This window comes from Zootermopsis nevadensis, unplaced genomic scaffold (genome assembly GCF_977971745.1).
Source record: "Zootermopsis nevadensis isolate Lab colony 2312 unplaced genomic scaffold, Znev_1.0 Znev_ptg000024l, whole genome shotgun sequence".
In the NCBI taxonomy this organism is placed as follows: domain Eukaryota; kingdom Metazoa; phylum Arthropoda; class Insecta; order Blattodea; family Termopsidae; genus Zootermopsis; species Zootermopsis nevadensis.
In genome coordinates this window covers 11,139,572-11,162,865 of record NW_028259156.1, presented here as the reverse complement: position 1 = coordinate 11,162,865, position 23,294 = coordinate 11,139,572, and the positions used below count along the sequence as shown (strand labels likewise).

Here is a 23,294-nt window from a genome sequence, read left to right as displayed (position 1 = left end):
TACCAATGAAGTATAGCAATTACCTTTTCTTTCAGCATTAACCAATATCACTCAAAATTACACTTGAAGATCAGGGTTCTGAATTGATATCTGTACCACAGTGAACAGTTCAAAAATTAAAACTGGTTCTGAATTGGAATTTATATAAAGTTTTCAAATGTTATAAAAAGAATATCCCTTCATGACACTGCCATGTGTATATGTAAATAAAAATATTTTCCTACCTTCATTACACTTTAAACGTTTATTTTTGCCACTTTCTTGATAATTTATAATCTGACTGGCATTGCTACATACTACAGTTTTATCTACTGATTACACCAAATAATGGTTGAAATGTTAGCCAGCAGTAGTATGTTTCTGTTGTTTCAAATTTATCATGTTGACTTTCATCTTGTTTCAGCCTCCTTGATGATGATAATGAAGGTGAAGATGTCCTATCACCAAACCTTGACCACCTTGTGGTCAATCATGTAAAAAGTAATGATGGACGAAGAACAGATTTGATGTTCAGAGGTTCTGGCAGTGTCAGTAATGGTAGAGAATGGAAAAAACCGAGCTTCACAGTTACAGACTTTGATATGGACGATGACGACTATGCAGCTGACAGTGATGATTGCTCCGTCTGATCTATATACAACTTCCTATGATGGAAACTGCACTCTGATCATCAGTTTCACAATTTTTTTATCACCTTTAGGGGTTTTATTAATGCCTGTAGCTCTTTAAAACTTACCAGCTATAATGTGTTGTACTTGGGCGTGTTTACTGCTGTGTATCACTTGCAAAACCATAATGCTTCAATGGACAATCAGAATATCTGAAATTCAAGATAATTCACTGCTTCAGTCACATAAATTGCAAGTGATGTGAAGAACATACAATTTTGCAGTTTCAGTGATATGTGAACATTCACAATTTTCCAAGTGCACTTGTACTCTTCAAGAAGCCTGAAATATCTTCAAATGTGTGTGTCTGTATTACAGACTCATATTTTTGCTATTTGTGAATTGTCACAAGTTGGAAGTAGAGGTGTAAAGTAGTGACATCAGTGGAGTTATTTAAATTTAACAAGATTTTTACCTTATACCATGCAGATGTTTACATCTGAGAGTTTTCTTCCATTCATGCAGAATTTGTGTTCATTTCTCAGGAATACAACTTAGAGTTGTTGATTGCACTGCATCCAAATCTTAAACGTTAAAAAGCTTCCTACATTAGAAATAAAAGAATTAAAAATTACCCTATCAAGAAGACAAACCACCATTTGTGAAGACTGCAACTACAAATGTTTTGTAGAATGTTTTGCAAGTGTTTTGAAAACTGTTTTTTAAATGTAATATTTTTAATTATAACGGTGTGTATATATTGGATAACAGTAGTGATAAACACATAGTAGTTGATTGTTAAAGTCTAATATTACAAAGAAATGTAAGGGAGTTTTTTGATATTTTAAATTTGAATATTGGTTGTTTTGAGAGCTGGGGTAGCTCAGTCAGTATAGTGACTGGCTACAGACAGGACAACTGGGGTTAGATCCCCAACAAGGGCAGAGAATTTTTTCTATGAGCTATGAGGCCACCCAGTCTCCTCTCTAATGGGTACCAGGGTTCTTTTCTGGGGGTAAAGTGTGGCCAGGGCGTGATGCTGACCACTCACCCCTATCTAGTGATGAGGTTAAGAATGAATAGGAGCTAAACTTCCTATACCCCCCAAGTGCCTACATGGCATATAGTGGGACAGATTTACTTTACTTTACTTTATTAGTTATTTTGGTTGGAGTGAATACTTTCCACCATTTAATGTGAAATATTTAATAAAGTCCTAGTAAGCATTTCTACTGGCAGTGGGGCAGAAGTAATAGTGGACTTAGGTTAGAAGTTACCATTATTAAAGTCTCATTGTGGTAAATATGTTAAATATTGAAATGACAACAGAGGGTTCCTGAAATGAAATTTGAAAATAATAAAAGAAGATTGTTAATTTATTCATTGAAACAGAAATACTGTAATTTGATGTTATACTATTACAAACCGAAATATAATTCTTGGCGATGCATTAATTAAGAAGTAAGGTGTCTGTACAGTTTATGTTAATTCAGTACATAAATTATATACTTTTTTAATAGGAAAAGAAAACCAAGTCATGATATGTAACATTGAAAGAGCTTAGGAATAAAGAAAGATCTTAAGAAAGAAGGAGTATCATCTAAGACACACAAGTTCCAAAGTTTCTAGGGTCAAACTAAATACATTTTTGTAGCTTCAGTTGTATCTCAAAAGAATTTCTTTGCCTCATAAGAAGTTTGCCATGGACTGGTTTGTCATATGAAATAACTAATTACTAAGGCTTATTGTTCAACTGCAGAGTTCTATGCTTTCTTTCTTCCATGTCTGTCAGTAAGAATGTTGATCAAGTATGAGTTGTTTAATTCTAGATGTATTCTACGAATGAATTGCATGTTAAGGTCTTTGTTGTTTTGAATGTGTTACATCAGATCTCTGTTTGTTTTGTATGTTAGTACTAAATACTGATTATATATATTCAGAAAGTGCCATTGGATACATTAATCATATCCACATTTTACTGTGTATAAGAAACAAACTGATGGTTATGTAGGCTCATTGTACAATTTCTTTCTTTCTAATACGTGACTGAGTTACAAGTACACACACAAAATTCATTTATACATGTATGTGCAAGTAATGATGATGTTAGTATAACTAAGTTAACATGATATATTACTGGGTGTGAATAGATATGTTTGTGGAAGAAGAAAATTAATCATAGTCCAAGAACTGCTTTACATCACTCCAATTTGAGATTGTATCTAAGAATCATTGACAAGGTACAGTACTGCAGTTCTAAGTCTTCTTCTTCTTCTTCTATGGCTCTCCGGTCCGTATTCAGTCCATGGCCTCCTCAATCCTCCTCTTCCATTCGGTCCTATTGTTAGGTCCATTCTGTCCGAGGCTTTGATTGAGGTTTTGAAACATCTTCCTTTTTACGGTGCAAGGTTGTTAGCCTTGTGACCAATCCCCAACCTGGAGGACCAGGGTACCTGTCTTAGTCTGACCTCTCCCCCTCGACCAATCTGGCTAGGGAGGCCCTACCAGTAGCTATGCTACTGCCAGCATAGCTCTTGGGGTCACTGAGGTACTCAAGCCCTGCCACCACGACAAGGTGCAGGTACCATTAGGGAGGGCAGTTCTAAGTCAGTGTGTTATATTATAAACTGTTACATTATGATCAAGCCTGTATTTTGTAGACTGTAGTACAAAGAGTGCAGGGTTGATTTCAGGCTGCCAAAGCAAACAAGATTGTTAAGAAGTTTGGTAGCTCTCTAGGAATGTGACTGAATTTTTATAAAAATTGTTATTATTCAAGTATTATTAACATAATGAAAGGTTTTGAAAAGTTGTAGAAAATATAAATAAAGTCATTGTATATAAAATTTACTACGTGCGACTGTAGTACTGAGAACATACCAAACAATTCCTTGTCTGAGTGTATGTGTGTTAATATGTGCACATACATTACATTTGTTTTATATTTCTTTATTACAGACACTTGGCAGTAAGGTATATGAATAATCTTCAAGGTAAAACATTACATATTGTCATGTACTCAGTAACAGAATCACTATTGTTCTAGTCCAGCTGTGTGCAAATTAACTGTAAGAGTGGTGTGCATTGTTACAAGCTGTTCAACATTAAATCCAAAGAGGACATTTTTACTTGTTAATAATTTAATATAGCTGAACTGTAACTTTTTCTTCTCTTTTGACAGTTCTAAAGTAATTTTATTGCACTTATTTGAGGGTGAATTAATTATCTTTCATTGTTATCACTTTGTTTTTTACATGTAAATACAGTATACCACTATGTTATATGTGTCAAAAATCTTTGTAATATTGAAAAGCATTAGTAACCACCATAAGTGAATAATACAGAAACATGTTATATAAATTGTCGTAAACAGTATCCTCATGATGTTATGTATTTTGTTGATAATATTTTATACAGCATAGGGAATACATTTAGTGTAATTATGTTTTTACTTTATTAGATGTTTGCATTTGATGTTTGTTATAATCTATATACTGGTGCTGCAAATAGTTTTTAAAGTATTAGATGAAATATAATAATTAAACTACACAGACATATGATAGTCATTTGGCCTATTAAAGTGAAGGCAGATTAATAAAAAATGCTGTACAATTAGAGACAAATGGACTCTTTTGCTGGTGTTAATTTTTTTCTCTATTTTTAGAGGAGTTTATAGATGTGTGTAGGCACAGTGCTCTAAGGAAAAACTAAACAATTCTCTATATTCAAGTTTATGGATATGTTAAAATATACCAAGCATTTTTAAATTGTACTAATCTCACTGCTTCAAAAAAGTAATATGAAAATAATAATACAATGATGTTAAGAGTATTAAAGTTGAGAAAGTTGGAAATGTGCATTGTATTTTAATTATTTATACATAAAACAGATCTAGAATTTTATGCACCTGTGCCATGAAGTGGTAGCTTTGATAGAACATACAGCTCAGACTCAGTATTGCTAATGCACTTATGTTTGCCCACAGTTTCAAACAAGAAATATGTTCCAGCAGAAATATATGTCTTAAATTGTGTGTTGCCAGTTTCATTTACATGGGAACTAGAGCAATTAGCATAGTTTGATCATATTTGTGCTGTCAGTTATGGTTAATTAAAAGTATGTATATTATAATCCTTTTGTAGTGTTTCTACTCTGGATATATAACATTTTAAACTGTTTTTAAATGTCTTTATTGACCTGCAGAAGTTTCCTTATCCTCACAGTGACTCTTGGATGCCATTTTACAGAGCAAGTGTTGCCGCATTAATAAGTACCCTTATTACTGTGTCTTGCTCCCTTATCTTCTATAAATGTCACAGGTAGTGAATTGGTGAACAATAAGATACCTGGTAAATTCAGTAGACAAATAAGGATTGTACTGATGAAGTTCTGTTTATGAAATCAGTTATTTATTTTTTACCATAAGCATCCAAATAGGAATGATGTTTGAGCAACTGTAAAGTATTGCTTGGACTGTGTGACTTGGGATATGTTGCTTTGTATTGGATTTATTAAGCATTTGGTGCTTTTAGATTAAGTTGTACAAATTTAAATTTTTTGGACTTCTTCAATTGTTGATATTCTTCCTCAGAAGTCCAAAAAATTGAAATCGGTAATTCAACACCATTGTCAATAACATTTAGAGATAAATTAAGTTATAACAATTCGCATATAGTTTAACCATCATTTATATCCTTAAGACTGAGTAAAAATATTCACAATATCAAGGTCCCAAAACTATTGGATTAGTTTGTGGTGGGGGGATGGGTAATAGACTCAGCTACTACTGACAATCATTGCTAGTCCTCCCTGGAGCACAACTTTGGTGTAATGCCATTTCCAACCAATAGCATGTAGGATGTTCGTATCAATCTATGATTTAGTTGTTGGTAATGTGTTGCAATTGCATGAGGAAATTAAGAGCAGATTGAACTCTGGTCATGCTTGCTACCATTCAATTCAGAACCTTTTGTCTTGTCTGCTGTCTACAAACATCAAAATTGAAATGCACAAAGCTATAATTTTGCTTGTAGTTTTATATGTTTGTGAAATGGTGTAGGGGACAGTTGCTGTGTGGTCTGAGGCGTGGGCCTTGTGTTGCTTGGTCACTATAGTTCAAAGCCAACGAAAAAGTTGTATAATGAGAGCCTAATAAGTTGTACTAGCCACACCACTCCATAATAGTGTGAGAAAGCCATGCAATGAGTACATGCAATTCAGTATTCTTATTAGGATGCTGCATATTGCTCAGTCTGCACATACATTTTCATTCATTGCTGAGGAGCATAGCCATCAACAGCATAGCAGAGCTAAGTTTCATCTGTGGTAATTTCTGTCAAATGATGGCCCTCTTTCCTGTGTGAGATCTGAAGTTTTCACAACGGTGAGGATGACGTTTTTCTGGTTTTTGGCGCCGTGCAGTAGTAGCCAACGTTTCGAGAAACATACTTTCTCTATCTTCAGGGCTGAAGACAAATGTACACGGTACCAAAACCCAGGAGAACATCATCCGTCTTTTTCAGTGGCTAGAACTTAGATTACTGGTAATTTCTTTTTAACGTTACTGAATTACATGCAAACTAACGGCGATCATACGTCACACGTTATATTTCGGGAGACAAATGACATACGATTTTATGATCATGAGTGAATTCCATTCCTTTTGCTGGTTCCTTGTGGTTGATATAATCACTCTCACTGACATGCTTCTTATGCTTATGTTGCTGTGGGAGATCGCACCCTGTTCCACATGGTCCTAGAAGAAAGATGGCGTCAAGAGTTCCTGTTGTTGCAGGTAATTGCAGTAATTTGAGGCATTTATAGCTTATATATTATGTTTTTAAAAGTTTGCTCCTTCATATGAAACGATAGTCTTACATATGGTAATTGGTGGCAGTTATAATTGTCATATCTTTAGTTAACACAAGAAAGATAAATTTTTTTATAGCCCAGTGTGTGCACCATACGTGACACAAGTAACCTAACAGTAGGCTAATGAAGTAGTAGTAACATTAATAATACGAAGTTAAATTGTGGTTCACATTATTTTAGTGCGAGGCTCCACAGGGATTTCCATTAATCTTGGACCCCCCAGCTATGATCTGGTCTCTGCGTTTGCACGGGATGACAGCAAGTCATGCAAAGCAATGCTTTTTGACCCAGAAGGGAAGTATTTTGCCTGGGTCAATGCGACATCGTAAGTTTATTGTTTACTCTGTTACAGATGGGTTCAGCATTGATTAATTAATTTGTAGCTTTAGTATGGAGATATTTTAAATTTCTAATTTCAGTGTTAAGGTTGTTACAACTTCAACATGGAAGGTATTAGCAGAAATTCAACGACCAAAGGTCTCCAATTTAGAATTTTCTCCAAAAGGGACATATTTAATGACATGGGAACCTTTCATAGGTGAGTAGAATGTCAGTTCTTCACCATTCAGATAACTACAAGTACAGTGAAGTACAGTGCCATAGCATTCAAAAATACATTTAACCATTGGCTTCTAGATGTAGCACTGTGTTGTTAGTATTAAACATGGTACTCTTGGCACTTTGTGCAAATTCAGTTGGTGCCACTGAAATCTGTAACCTATATTGAAGAAGCTAGGTGCAGACAAAATTTAGATTAAACTGGATCTGAAGTTTGTAGATCTGTATTGTGATGTTTGCAAAATTTGTTAGGTTTGTTTTCATACATTTGTACAGATGTCAGGTAGCTAATTAAGTATTGTGTTTCATGAAAAGTATCTAAAGTAGGAATAATGGTTGTGAAACTGTTGTATATCTTTTACATTACTGAATAGCTAGCATAATGAGTGCAGGCTAGCTACAAAGAGCTTGTATTAAGGCACAGGATGGACATTGAGTAGCACTGGAGTAGGAGGTTGAATGTTTATTTAATTGGAATAATGATCTTGCAGGGAGGTTGACTTCTTCCAGAGCTAGGCCAAGCTTTCAGGAAGTGTTGTTATTGTGGTTTATTATTTATATTTTATACATAATATGATATTATTTTATTGTATACAGGGACACACAAAATCCAGTTGATACCAAAAGAATCACCTCAAATGATATTCATGTATTACATTATCAATTTTAAATGCTTTAAATGACATTTAACGTTTTTATAATACATGTAAAGTTGTAAAGCTCATTTATAGAGGATGAGCTAATATAGCTCACTCAGTAAAGTGACTGTCTACAGGCCGGATGATTGAGGTTAGATTTTCTGGAAGTTCACGGACTTTCCTCTATGTCTCTTTGTCCAGACTGCATACAAAATTTTACTTAGAACATCTGAAGGGATGATACTACATGGGAGACATAGATGTAAACAGTATTAAAATGGATCCTAAAGAAATAAGGTGAGAGATTATGGACAGGGTTGAGCTTTCTGGTATAGTAGTAGACTGTAGTGAACATGGTAATGAACCTTCAGGTTCTATAGAAGATTTTCTTGACCAACAGAATTATGTTACTTTTGTTAAAATTTGTGTACTTAATCCTAATTTGAGTTATAATTCAGTTTCCTCTCTGCTTAGTAACACAATCTAACCCTCAAGGAGGACCAAATCTTCACATATTCAAGTCCGACAGTGGTGAGCTGGTCAAAGACTTTGTTCATAAAAAGCAGATTGGATGGTGAGTGAACTTGATGTTTAATGTAAATTACACTTTTTGTAATGTGCATCATCAGATATTTTACCTTGTTCAGGATAGATCTAGTGGCAGTGAATCTGTTTGGCAGTAAATCTATCTTTTTCCTTTGTCTGTTTGTTTATTAAATAGTCCCAGAGAAGGAAGGGAGTAGGTAAAGTATTTTCAAGGTACAAACATTACCAGAAACATATGTGCTGAATTTTCCTTTTTTCTCTATCCAAATATTCAGCCTTACACATTGAAATAATGTTACATTATTTTCTGCAAGTCTCTAATAATTTGTTTTCTGAAAAATAAATTTGCTGAAATTTAAGCTTGTAATAATATATATGATACACACTTTACTAATTTCAAGTTTTTAGTATGTACTAAAACCTCAGGAAAAATAGAAGCATACTGTGTAGTAGCACCTGATGCTGCTAGCTTTGTTTACTTATTACTGTTCACATTTTCTATTTTCATCTCGTTAACTTAAATTTTTATTCAGATTTGACACATAGACTGCAACTGTATAGGCCTGAATGTATTTTTAGGTTTTTGTTTATGTCATTGAACATTTTAAATGTTTCAGCTTTTAGTTAGTTGAATATTTTATGTTCTGTAGTCAGTGTTTGTCAGAGTGAAGGTAAAGCTATATTCACGGGTATGTGTATTTGTATGCAGTCTGGGATATCTTGTAATGAATTTTAAATAGGCATATGTCCCCATTCTTAGGAATTTTTAATTTTAAAAGTATGGCCCTCACTAAATGGTAAAATTTTCCTGCATTTTTTATTACTTCTGTATTTTCTCCTTTAATGCTTCCATTTGTCACTATTTTATGTCCTAAATGTTTAGAATTCTTTACTTCATGATTATTATATTTTGGCTTTTCCATGCTTCTGTGTTTGAACTTAGTTTCATAACTACATAGCATTTTATCAAAAATCTTTTTTGCACTTTAACAACCTTTGGAATTTCTTCTCTAAGCTGATGTTCTTTGATTCCCACATAACTATGACATCTCTGTGTACCATAATTTTTGGTATTCCACTTTTTTATCCTTCTGTAACTTTCCTCATTATCCCATCCGTTATAATGCAGAACAACAAAGGAAATAAAACATATCTGTGTCCAACCCCTTTATATGTATCATGTATTGGACTTTTTGCTACTACCATCCCTCTTGTCCAATGGTTCTTAAATGTTCCTTATTCTCTCTGTTAGTAATCTGGATAAATTTTCCTTCTGTAATGCTTTTAAATTTCCAGGCTTCCTAAACTTGACCCATATCCATATCATATTAAGGGGACAACATTCAAGTAGGGGACAGGTTGTCAGAGTTATACACAGTGGGCATCTATTTGTTGGCATCTTCAATGCAGCTGAAAAGGTCTGGTAAGAACCATGAACGTGAATGGTTAACAAGGCTACTGTAGAGCTGTTGATTGTGAATTTTGAAAGTGTTTTCAAAAACCAACCTAGCTTCTGGACTTTATGATCCACAGTGGAGGACCTAGCAGCTGCAATTCAGAAGTAATCACTAAAAAGTTATAAGTAAGTTGTTATTTCTGCCAACATATTTTTAAAATTTGTGAATGAAAGAGTTTTACATTGCACCAAATTTGATGGTTAGTTTGTTGCTTGATAATGTTAAGTTATATACAAATAATCACATGACTAGATTATTTTCAGAGGGAGGGAAAAGGGAAGTGAATTTTTAGCACATGGGTGGGAATGTCTTGTATGCAACCCTTAATAACTGACACTTTACTCATTCAGTATAATAATAAACTTTTGTGTATTCCACAGGGAGCCACAGTGGAGTTCAGATGAGAAGCTTTGTGCACGAAATGTGAATAATGAAATATTGTTTTATAATGTACCAAATTTTGATGCTGTGGCACACAAGATTCACATCCAGAAAGTTGCAGACTTCAGTATCTCCCCAGGAACATCTCCTTACCATGTCCTGTGTTATGTGCCAGGTAAAAAGTCATTGTAGTAGGAAGTAAGTAGAATCTTCCAGTTTTTATTTATCCATTGTAATCTGTGTGACTTTGTCAGTGTTTTCTTACTCAGTAAATGCAGTTTAATATAACACACTAGCCCTGAAGTTATGGTCTGTTATGATGCAGGAACTTCAAAGATTTTGAGTTCCTAATGAATATGAACATAGAGCATTTTATTTTATTTTCGTATCCAGTACATACCATTCAGCATGGTGTGCATTGGTGGTTAGCAGGATTCACGGCCCATCAGCACATGGGTTCGATTGGGACCGCGACATTTAATGCTCCTGCTGTGACCCCCTTTTTGTGAGATAATGATAAAAGTGGAGTAATTGTTGGGATGCCACGGAGAAACCAGGGAAACCCCGGAGGAAAACTTCGTGATGCCTGGACCACGGCCTTGCCCAACACAAGTTGTAAATCTGAGCACCGCCGGAAATCGAACTCGGGACCCCAGTATTACAAGCCCAGCATTCTAACCACTAGACCACCATGGCGGTTGTTTTATTATATGATGAAGTTATATAAGACTCAAGTGTCATAATTCTTTTGCCCCTAGTCTCAGTTATGTCATTGCTTGATTTCTTGCCTTCCTAGTATAGCTAATGGTTCACATAATTTTTGTAACTGTAAATATTGTTGGGGGAAATGTGCATAGATGTTTTATAAAGTGGGTACAAATGTTGTGATTTCAGAACTGAAATTGATATACAGTGAAACCTCGATGCATCGTTTTCGGCGGGGGTGGGAAATAAAAACGATGAATGCGGGAAAACGATAGATGCGGGAAAGCATTAAAAATTTAAAAAAAAACAATGTTTCTCTTTCAAAGTTACTTCTTTTTACCAAAAAAGTCTTTAATGGACAACTGGTTTGTCGAAACTTTACGTTTTAGACCAAACAGAGCACTTTCCACCTTCAAAATGTTTTCCTCGTCACGTTCACTAATATTAAGCGCATAAAAGAACGACTTCACTTTCGCCAATGCAGCGTGCGCTTCGGCAAAACTCGGCAAAGCTTCGGGCTCGCATTCGTCGTCTTCTTCTTCCTCACCACTCCAACCCCCTTTGCGGACAATAACAGGAAGAATGGAAATACTATTACTGCCGAACTTAACGAAACGTAGCTGTAGAAGACCCTGAACCGCTGGAAATGAGATGAACCAGAAGAATGAAAAGTGCCGCCAGCCTTTCCTTTGTACTTATAATAAAAGCATTTGTGAAGAAATTCACACTGCACATGCCATCTGGCATCGCTGGAACGAAATATGAGTGCACCCAAATTAAAATCGTAAAATTTCTGACAATGGGCACTGCCATTCGCTCCAACTATCACCCCTGCACCGCTGACCCTCATTCCAAAAGAATGTGCTGGTTGGGCGATATAACAGGTTACCGCTACTGCGTATTCCAAAAACATTGTGCGTCTTTCGGTAATAATTTATCTCAAAACCCAGCATTTTAAATTCTCAGAAACGATCATTGCGGGAAAATTGTGGGCCAGGACTAAGATTTTTGAACGATCGATGCGATAAAACGATAGTTCGAGGAACGATAGAAGCGGGAAAATGTAACATTATTTTATATGGGATGTATTCGGGACCGAACAAAACGGACGATGCATCCGGGAAAACGATAGTTCCGGGAACGATGGATAGAGGTTTCACTGTATACTTACATGTGTGTAATAAGTGAAGTAGTGAGGCATGCATAGCATTCAGTCAACCTTTAGCTCATTGATGAAATAGAGCATCCACTTTTGAGTCTGGTCCTACCTGTTAAAGAAACTGTGATCATTACTTCAAAATGTAGTGTGATAAACTATGAATGCTTTGTAGTACAAGGAAACATGACTGCTGCATTTATCACAAACTGCACTTATTTTTTCTTTATTCTTTCTTATGTGGTTTTGAACTATTAATATGTATTCTTTTATATGTGTTTTATGCAGGCAAATCAGGACAGCCATCATTTGGTAGATTATTCCAGTATCCAAAATTTGAGAGTACAAACTCGTTGGCAAACAAGAGCTTTTTCCAGGTAAATACATTTTATATATTTAGTTATCGTGGTATTTTGGTGGGAAAGAATGGTAAATGTGAGTGCAAAGATTATGCATATGTTAGATTGATTGGGAATTACACTTTTTAGTCAGAATGTCAAAATTAAGTATTATGCCATTGAATGGGAAAGATTTGGCATTTGTGGTCTAGTGTTTATAACCATTAAAAATTGGTAGGTCAAGCTCATTCAGTAGTGGATAACATAGTTCACACAAGGGGCTAATTAATCGGCCTTATATTCATTTTCAGAGAAGCAGAGAATCTTCTCTATATTAGATTGCAGCATCCTTGCTTGTGTTTGTTCTTTTTTATTGAAATATTTAGCTTAGTTTTTATTCAACTTTTCTGAAAGTTGCATAATTTTTTTCTGTGTTATATCTGTTGAGAAGGTAGCTATGCACATTATCGTATGATTATTGCAGTAAATATTTTTAACACATGCATGTATATTAGAATTTCTTTAATGTTAGTCTGTACCATTTTATTGTCATAATTTTGGTCATGTTCTGCAGTACTCTGGTGATACAAACAGTAATGAGATACAAAATATGAATCTGTGAACTGCCAGTTTAGAATAATATGTTTAGGCTGTACTTGAAAATTGGCGATGATTTAAAGTTGCAACTTTCAGGCTGACAAAGTGGACATGTTCTGGAATAAGCGAGGTACAGGTGTTCTTCTTATGACCAGCACAGAAGTAGACAAGTCTGGCTCATCATACTATGGGAAACAGGCATTACACTTCATCAGTACCAAAGGAGAAACAGCCATGGTACTTCTTAGTAAGTAGGTTTGAATGTATCACTCTGGATTGCTGATATTCATAGTTGCCTTTCCGGAGGTAAAGATTACTGTCCTCTTGTGGAAGATATGATATGCTGTTGTTTTGTGCATAGATGTACATAATTCAAGCTTTAATATTTATGTATTACTTTTACGCAGGCAAAGAAGGCCCAATCTACAGTGTGGAATGGAGTCCAAAGAGTTCGGAGTTTTGTGTTGTTTATGGTTTCATGCCTTCTAAAGCTACTCTATTTAATCTCAAATGTGAGCCTGTGTTTGAGTTTGGTATTGGGCCACGGAACTGCATTTACTACAACCCACATGGAAATAATATCCTTTTATTGCTGTTTTATCTATAAGGAATACATTTCTTCAAGTTGTTCAAATGGTAGTTTGTCTCTTCTGGATGGCATGTTCTTTTACATGAATTTTATTTTATTCACTCTCTTCCCTCGTCCATGAATTAGTTTCACTTTTTCATCAACTGAAAATTGTCTTGTCTGCACATCATATCTGCATGTCTGATTTTAATAGATGAAATATTATGACAGAAAATGTGATAAAATGTATGATGCTGACACAGGCAGAATAAAATATGGTAGCATAACAAGAAAATAACTGTGGCGAAGGAACATCAAACCACATCAGTTCTCTACAAGTGCCAATATAGTGAAGAAGATATGAGAAACAAATTAAGTGTATAAAGCCATGTTTATACCTTGTGAAATCTGAATGCTGTTGATGATGATTGGTGAAATACAAATTTAATCACTGCTCTGGATGTAAAAAATCCCACAACCCAGTCTGCTTTGCTGTTTCTTTTTAGCTTCCACTGAAATAAGATGAGGCTTAGAAATTAATTAATGATTATCATAATTTCTAAACTATGTGTTACAAAAGTGTTACATGCACATTAGGAAATTTAAAGTTTTCTATCTCTTAACTGTAGATTATAAGACATAACATTATGATCAAAATAAAACATTTAATTTGTAAGCCAAAATTTTAGCTTTTTCCTTTGAAATGTGTTCCTTTAACTGATACTACTCTTGATCCTTGGTGGATTTGGTAATATCCAAGGTAATGCTGAACTGTGGGACACATCGGCACGGAAGCTGATAGCCAAGATGGAGGTACCTGATACCACATTACTTCACTGGTCACCTGATGGTGAACATTTTCTCACAGCAACTACTGCTCCAAGATTACGAATGGGAAACGGGTAAATATTTTTGTACATAATATGCAGTTTTTCTAATGCAGTTTTTGAGATTAAAGTTTTTTATGATGGTGTATGATAAGTAACATGACCAGGATTTTGTACATTGTCCATCACCTTCATCTTTTTTTAATGCGCAACATTTTGGAAATTGGGTCTGTTCCTGTTTCCAAGTGATAGAAAAGGTGGAGATTGAGGAATCCCACTATGATGGATCCCATAGACATACAGCTGTTTTCAGGTCCAGGGATTGAGAATAGCTTTTTCTAGCAGACAGAAGAGGGTGCAGTTTATCTATCTTTTCACCTGAGGATGGAAATGTCCAATTTCTGGAACATCACGTTTGAAGAAACTTAAGATGATGGACTTTGTCCAAAAATATCAGTCATCCTAATTAATGTAATTTCTTTTATGCAAGTGGTGATTTGTTAAAAGACATTACAGGTCAATATTGAAAATAGTTCTTTGATGTAAATTAACATTCTGCATATCTGTCGTGATCAGTTTTGCAGCAATAGATTAATGTCTGTAATAAATTTTGAATTGGAATTTTACCTTGTGAAGCATTCTCTTTATAATTGCACACATTTTCTGTAACAAATTTATGAAATAGGCGTAATGTCATGGAACTTAACATAAATTAAGTAGAAAAGAGAAACATTTATCAGTACATGAAGCATGTTGAATTTATTTTTCATAATTGTTGTTAATTAGTATTCTTTACTTTTGTACAAGAATATTTGGTGTTGGACTGACTAATGTTGTATTTATGACTGATTTACTCTTGCGTGAGGTTCAAGATCTGGCACTACAGTGGAACATTATTGTATGAGCGTCCATGGAACAAACAAGAGGAACTGTGGGAAGTTCTGTGGCAGTTGTTTCCAGTTGGTGTTTTTCATGAACCTGTGATAAATTATAAACCTGTTGAAGGAATACAGCCAAGCCAACCACAGGGTAAGCCATTAAGGATTGTGTTTTTATTTTTTAACTATAGTGAATAGTTTAATCTTTCATTAAATAATCCTACTGGTTTGTCATGATCAGTAGGACATTGTATTTTGACATTAGATTTCCATTATTCCACATGACTCTTGCCTAATTCTGCAGTCTTCCGTAGGCATGATGCATATACAGGCACATTTCCATTTCAGGTACTTTTGGTGTCAAATTCTGTATTCATATTTTGAATTATAATATTTTTGTTCACTGCCTTGAATTTTGTATAAGTATTCACATCATAAATACATACATAGGTAATACAATTAAGAAAACCATATTTCTGCATTGTAGAGGTAAATTTTATTTATTTATGATGCTATTAGTAGTCCAGATTACACAGTGAAAATGATTAGATGATAAGGAGTAATGAATTGGAAAGGATTTAGTAGGAAATGGTTATGGCCTAATTTAAGGTACTATCCTAGTATTTGCCTGGAGGGACTGAGGAAAACCACAAAACCTCAGCCAGGATGTTCGGTCTCTGGGCTGAGACTTGAACTTGAGACCTACTAAATATAAAGCAAACGTTCTAACTGCTCAGACACAACATTTGACATCTGCCTCATTTGTCATGTTTAATATAAGTAATGTGGTAGATTTTTATGTTATGTGATGTGTAAAATATACAATAAAATTTTATTCTGATGTGTTGTTACATGAATTTTATTTTGGTTTATCCTTTAAAACTAAAACTTCACATTTAGATGTAACTTTTTTTTTTGCATCTTGTTAATCGTAGGGGTAATTAAAAAACTGTTTGAATAAAAATATAAAACTAAATAAATGATTTTTTTATATTTTAAAAGTATTTTAATGGTGTTATTAATTGGTTTTGAGAAGTGTGTGTAAAAATTATGAATTTTACATGTTGGACTATTATTCCAAACCAATTAGCATTGTGTCATTATGTTCGGTCATCCTGGCAGTGTGTCTCGTTGTACCACTAACCATTAACCCTGGAGGTAAGTTTAGCCAGTAGATATGTAGTATGAGTGTTCTTGTACAGTAGAGGCTAAATGATACTTTGTACAGATGATACAAAATGAGTATAACATTAACAAATCAGGAGTGTAATCTTGCAAGTAATACAGTTGGAATTTTTTTAACAAAACAGATTAAAAGTTTCACATAGTAAATTAGAATTTTGGCCTGTTTCCAGCTTCAAAGCAAGCATATCGTCCTCCGTCAGCTCGAGGACGTGAGAGTAACTTCAAGCTTCATGATGATGAGGAGCCTGCAAGCAACACTCGACCAGGTGGAGACTGTGAGTTTATATGTTGTTTTCACATTGTAGTGTAACACAGGTGAAGAGCATTGCCAGTAACCTTAATTTGTTTCTGTTTCTTTTATTTTAATTTTAAGAAAATTATGAACATTATCATTACTCATTTATCATAGTTGTTAACATTTCAGTTTCAAAATGTTTTGGGTGTGTGACCCAGCAGGAAGTCATTATTGCAAACTGGAAAAGATGCTTATGAGAATCTGGAGTCTCAAAACTGCATCTTAACACATACTAGGATTTTTTGTTTTAAACTTATTTTTACTAATAGGTGATGATTAATTTTTAAAACATTGTGCAGTGTAATGATATGTGCACACAGGAGTTATTAGACACATTTTAAGAATATTTTAACAAATTTCAGATATGAGTTCTTGTTGGGTTGAATATTTTTTCTAAATATTATAAATTGTCACTGTATGGAGGTCACACTTCATTAAAATTGATTTCAGACATAAACAGATTCTTGTGCATCCTGATTTTATTAGGTATAGAATTTAATCTGGACTTTATTTTGGATGTAAAGATTAAACTGTTATTATTAATGCTGTTTTGTTTTAGCAAACCCTTCAAAGGCAGCTTTAAAACAGAAGAAAAAGCGTGAAGCAAAGAAGGCAAAGAAAGAGCAAGACGGAGGAAACACAGGTGGTGGTAGTGGTGCTGTTTGTACTACTACTGCATGTACTGCAACAGGCACGACAACAACAACAACAACAACAACAACAACTACGGGGGTGTCTGTTGTTACAAATGGTGACTCAACAATAGTTTCAGCACCTAAGTTGCCAATAGCACTTGCAGATGCTGATTTTACAGGAGATCCAGAGAAGCTAAAGAAAATAAAGAAGCTGAAAAGTGTAAGTCAAACAGTTATAGCATATGCATTTGTGAAAAACATACAATTTTTATGTAAACAGACTTCTTTGTGAAGCAATTACTTCTTGTAAAGGATGTATTTTTTTTTTTGCTTCTGTAGGTCTTGTACTAACCAGCAAGAACATAGGAAATTATTTCTGAGCTGCAACAAATTTGAAATCATGTTGCTATTGTAACACAGTGATATATATTGGTAGGTTATAATTCTGACATGTTAGCATTGTGAAAAAGAAAATTCACTTCTTAGTAGTAAAGAGATAAATAGTAAATATAACTTACATATAGTTCATAATGGTTGTGAATTTTCTTTGTAGCTCCTTAGGATTAGCTGAAAATCACAATGAAAGGAAGTATGACCTGTTTGCTTCAGGCACGTTTCTTTTTGTCCCTTGTAATTAGTTAATAGAAATTGAAGTTTGAACATAGAGACATGGAGTTTAGTGGATTGCAGATCCTTATACTCGTGCATATTCTTTTTACAATAAGCTCTAACTGAAACTGTGTTTAATGTTTTGTTTTTTTCTGTTTTGTAGAAGCTTGTTGAAATCTCACGACTCAAAGAACAGCGAGCTGCTGGTCGCCAGCTTGAATTAAACCAACTAGACAAAATCAAAAAAGAAGATGAGTTGCTGAAAGAGTTACAGGGATTAGTGTTGTGATAGCATGCTGTTGGCTCTCTCTCTTACATTTATCTTGCCTCCCTCCTGTTGGGAGAACCAAACCAAATGTCGGGCTTCCACAGTCTGCAACCATGGGCAACTGTTCTACTCGATGCTCGGCTGTAAACGGATGACAAATACCCATCCACAAAGGTTGCTCTTTCATGACCTGGAGTCAGTTACTGAGTGTAACTTTTTTTTAAGATGTTTCCATGGATGATCTTGGCATTCTGATAATTTACCCTAAATGACTTTTTTATGGTGATGTCCAATTTTACTGAGGTACCTCATGTATCTAATACTTAATTTTTTTTCTTGGTCTCAGTTGTATTTGAGGTACATTTGTAATGTATAATTGTAAATGTATGATAATTTGTGGAGAGAATGTGTCAGAGTATTACTCATAGGGTCTTTTTAAGGCCCAAAAGAAAGACAACCTATACTGGAGATGTATGAGAATTCAAGAAAGAATGACAACTCACTATCTGACATTCTCCCTTTTTTTCTCACATAAAATCATTTTGTTTAATTTTAGATAATCAAGGTGGTGTAAATTTAACCTAAACATTTTGTTTATATAAGCCAGTTATTCAAATGTGATCATAGAATTTCTGAACCGTGGAAAGATTGTCTTGGTTAATAAACAATGTACAGGTCTAACATTCTGTACTTGGAAAATAGAAGAGGGTGATAAAGTTACTAAAATAACTGGAATGGAAGTAAATCTCAAACCTGATGTTTTTATGAAAATGTGTATATTATTTAAAAAGAAAGGACATAATGTTTTTTGAAATGTTGGTCATAGTAAGTATAGAATCCATATTTTAATGTTTATTACAGTGTGGGTAAAGCATATTGAGAATTGTGCTGAAAATGTTGGCACTGGCTTCAAGAAGCCAATGATAAAATATTAATGCACATCGTACATGTTCAATTTTTGTTTAGTTTGGTAATGCTTTCAGTCATAACAGAGGAAGGCATTTACAGAAAGTAAACTCATCCCATGTAAGTGAAAATGGATCAGTACGTAGGTTCATATGGTGTATCATTTACCGATGTGATGAACAAAACCTTTGATTGGTGACTACACCCTGTAAAGCTTTGTGTTTTGTACAATATTAAAGGTTGAAAAACTTTAAAATATCATTCTAAAAATGCATTTCCTCAAAAATCATGTAACAATGCCTATGTTTCACATATTGTCTAAAGGAAGTGTTTCAATAAGACTGTGTAGTATCTGGGTGTGGTGATATTTTTGTTTTGTAGTAACTTTTTTCTGCATTGGTTTTTAATTTTTATGGTTTGCAGTCTGTTAGAATTGTATTGTAGTAGAAGATCTATAAGAGATGATTTCAGGAACTGGCATTATAAAAGTATTTTTATTTGTGAAACTGTAGAGGCCACTTATAATAAATATAAAAGTAATAACAGTGTTATGTGATTATGCCATTGTTTTCTTGCAGTAACCTTTCTGTATTGTTTACTCTTGCATATAAAGGAAGTACTTTTCTAGATTTCCTGTCATGTTATAAGTACAGAGACAGTAGCTTATTCATGCCTTGTATGGACAAGAGCAGTGTCCATATTTCTCTCTCAGTGTTTATGTGTTATTTAGGTCAACAAGATGTTCACTTCATTGATACATATACCAGTAGTTTCCAGTAATTTGTAAGAAATAGGTAGTTTATAAGTAAAGAAGCTCAGGAATGTTTAGTTCTTTGTTTAAAGGCATTTATTTAAAAATTTAAAATAAAAATAAGGGATTTGTAAACCCTTAGAGAGGTGTGATTATATACTTTTGGGATCTACTGGTGTATATACTGAACAGGGGTAAATATGACAGTTCATAGTTGAATGTGCTTCTCAGTTTATCTGCTTATGATATTTTGAATTGTTCCATAATTGGGCTTGCCACATTTATGATTTGCATATGCTGGATATAATATTTGGACTGGAAAGGAAGATTAATAAAAATTAAACCTTTACTTTTAGAATTAATAATGTATTCAACATTTTAAATATATTAAAAACTGATGGCAACAGTTGTGTTAATTTTAATATTATGTTTATATGAGGCAATCTGTCTTCATTGTTTTGAAGTGCCTACTTGTTGACATGTTTTTGGTTTACCATACACTACATAATTTACTCCACAGTAAAGATGTCGTTTTCTGTCTTCACTAGTCTCTTACATGACCCACAAGAAGGAAGTACACTGTGCATGTGTGTTGTACACAGAAATGATGAATATGAGCTGTTAGACAAGTAGTAATTATGGAACAGTTCCTGATATTTGATTTAGAGAATATATCGTGTTCTTGGGATTCTTTCATAAAACAAGTTGTAAAAGAGGAAGTTATAGAGACAAATATAGATGATTATTGTTTTTTTAAGTCAGTGTATGAGGGCCACTCAAATATGAAACAGCTGTATCACAACAGACTTTTCATGGATAAGTGTATGAGACTGTGATATGAGAGACAGTCCGATCCACATGTGTGAATGAATGTCTGGCAACCCTATCCATAATTCAGTAATCCATCACAAATATAATTCTTTGTGGACAAGGAATAGCATAAGTCAAGATGCAGGATTTGGTTGGTATGGGAGACATCTTTAAGAAATTATAAATGTTGACTTATATTTTATCTCATTCTTTACAATTATTGTACAGGTATTGAAGCTGTGGTTGTTACCATGAAAAATATATATGGGCTTTATGATGCTCTCTGAGCAGCATAACCCTCCAATCAACACTTATAGTTTTATTGTAAGATTGATATCCAATTTGATAAAGAGTTTTAAAGTTTATTATTGTTATATTGAGGGAATGAAGGTAAGAAGGGTGCTGCAATTTCAGTAAATATTAAATATATGTGGGAATTATGAAGATCTCTTGTATAAAAATTGGTATAAAATAATTTTCATCAAAATTGTGTTATAAAAAGAAAGGCAAAATCATAATATGTGATGCTGCTAAACGTCTTCCATATTTTTGGACATTTTTATAGAAAGTGATTTGATCACTTGCTGGAGCTGGATTTTACATCATGTTTATGACAATGTTTACTAGCTGACAGATTTATTTTGTCTATTATTTAAAAATTGTGCTTTCATTATTTGACATTGAATGTGTCCTTTAAATTATATATGAGTATGATTTATGCTGATACGAAATTAAACTAAACATTGAAGTTAAGAGTAGATAATATTGAAACTATGAAGTGACAACTGAAGGGGGATCATAGTTTAACTGATTTCACACTCAAAAGTGTAACTGACCTCAGTGGAGTGAAGAACAGTCTCATTACACTGGAATAAGGAAAGGAAAAATATGTGTTGTCAAGTTGAAGTGGTTGGGTTATGAAACAAGCAGTTGTTTTGTTAAAGGGATTGTTCAAAAATAATCAGCTACAAAACTTAAATTTATTTTAGGTGATGCATACAATTTTTCAAGTGGATAAAAACATGCAACATTTGTACTTGTACATCCTGCTGCAATAGTATTCAGCAACAAAACAGCAAAGAAGAATAAGGAAGGAACAAAAGATAAATTTTCAGTAAGTTATACATTGAATATTATAACATGAAGTAAAATGTCTGGCAAGTATTTAACATTGAAGTTATGTATCTTCCCAACCTTTATGTAGCTAAGTTTTAGTTTTACTTTGGCAAAATGTATATATCACTTACATTCAGATGTGTGACTTAATGCAGAATTCACACTGAAGTGACTGGTAACAAGCCTTCGGGATGCCCGATATTATATTGCCTGTACATTCACACCAAAGCAACCAAATTGCTGGTTTCTGAAAATGTCTGAATAAAATGATAATTGCCAACCACATATTCTTTAATTTGTATCAACTTAAAAGTTCATTGTTTTGTCAGCAGTCACAATTACTACCTACTCTAATGTGTTGCACATTAGATGATTCATTGGATAATGGGACAAGCCACAACCACAAAAAAATAACCTGTCCATAATGATGGGTGATATTTATTGCTGAGTGCCATATCACAAACGTTGCTTTTGGTACATGTCCCCTCGCTGAGTAATAGTTAGATATCACCATCATTGTAGTGTGAACACAACATTAAAATGTATAATAATTTTATTCACCGTCTTTACACAAGCTTATAGATTGTTAAAATCACATAAAATTATAACATTTCTTCATTTGATATTGTTACATTTTAAAATGACGACATGTTTCGATGTTCATCCCATCATCGTCAGGTCTATCAATTAAAATTTAAAATCTGTTGCACTTGCTGCCCTGCGTATACTGATTTGTTCTACCCATTAGATTTTATTTGTTTAACCTTCAGGCTTCTTCCATTAAATTTGGAGGCTGCGTCTAGATGCCTTAAATCGGGTTGTGTGTGATGTGCGTGTCCGATATTACGGAACGGTAGAACACAAGCATGACGCAATTAAGATATAAATTAAAATGTATGCTATTTCTATAATCAACATGTATTGATATATGATTGCTTGTTTCTTGTTGCTTCAGTGTGAATCATGCCTTATTATTCTTGATGAGTTTATATTTTTTTACTGTTATAACACAATATAAAAGAAACTGGAAGACTGTCACATCTAGAGTAACACAAATAATGCGAGCTGCTGTATGATATTGTTTGGTCAACTTCACCACTCTAAATAATGTTAGGAATTGAATCTTAATGGCCAGGTGTTTTGCTGATGTGATTATTGCTTGATTACTTCAGTGGTAAGGTTTTTGGATTAAAAGTTATTTTCATCTAAAAATGTAAAGATGGATATTAAAGATGTAAGAAAACATGGCATTTTCTATAAAAATATGAAGGTACACAATAGTATACCTACAGACATTGTCACCTTATCAGGATTTTCCTTGTATACCAGATATTGTCACAGAAATATATAAATACTGGAGAATGTACATCAATTACTTTGTAATAATGTGTAGTACAGTATGTGAATTGTTCAAGCAAATACAGTCATGTCTGTTTTGAAATGCTGTGGTTGTATGTACTAGAAAAGCGTGAACATTTAAGACTTGGCCAGTTACCGACATGTTGATTTCATTTGGAAAGATATTGTTTCACTGCTGTCATGTGTACTTTGGATTGGTGGTATCTATCTGTCAAAACTGTATAAGTTTGAA

General features: G+C 33.9%; 2 protein-coding genes and 1 long non-coding RNA gene across 10 annotated transcripts in view; 2 read left to right on the top strand and 1 right to left on the bottom strand.

Annotated features, from left to right (window-relative positions):
• LOC110832008 (uncharacterized) overlaps positions 1-4,786 on the top strand; it is a 54,996-nt gene extending 50,210 nt beyond the window's left edge. For 6 of the 7 annotated variants that reach the window (XM_022068629.2, XM_022068627.2, XM_022068628.2 and 3 more), the window contains one exon: positions 404-4,786. In XM_022068629.2, coding sequence (XP_021924321.1) covers positions 404-629 — 226 coding nt within the window. In that variant the 3' untranslated portion in view covers positions 630-4,786. The remainder of the gene's footprint in view (positions 1-403) is intronic. The other variant, XM_087355528.1, reaches the window with a different exon arrangement.
• On the bottom strand, positions 732-6,374 carry LOC110832010 (uncharacterized). 2 transcript variants are annotated; one of them, XR_002543776.2, is made up of 2 exons: positions 6,239-6,374; positions 732-820 (listed from the first exon to the last, which is right to left on the bottom strand). It is a non-coding gene; the product is annotated as an uncharacterized LOC110832010 (long non-coding RNA). The 2 variants fall into 2 exon arrangements; XR_015536989.1 differs by lacking the exon at positions 6,239-6,374 and adding an exon at positions 5,871-6,232.
• eIF2A (eukaryotic translation initiation factor 2A) lies at positions 6,347-23,144 on the top strand. The gene is made up of 13 exons (XM_022068631.2): positions 6,347-6,402; positions 6,660-6,804; positions 6,899-7,017; positions 8,150-8,249; positions 10,059-10,234; positions 12,209-12,297; positions 12,952-13,102; positions 13,263-13,433; positions 14,151-14,325; positions 15,116-15,279; positions 16,484-16,588; positions 17,168-17,463; positions 18,016-23,144. The coding sequence occupies exons 1-13, from the start codon at positions 6,375-6,377 to the stop codon at positions 18,139-18,141; spliced, it is 1,845 nt and encodes a 614-aa protein (XP_021924323.1). The 5' UTR covers positions 6,347-6,374; the 3' UTR covers positions 18,142-23,144.
• The last annotated feature ends 150 nt before the right edge of the window (positions 23,145-23,294 follow it).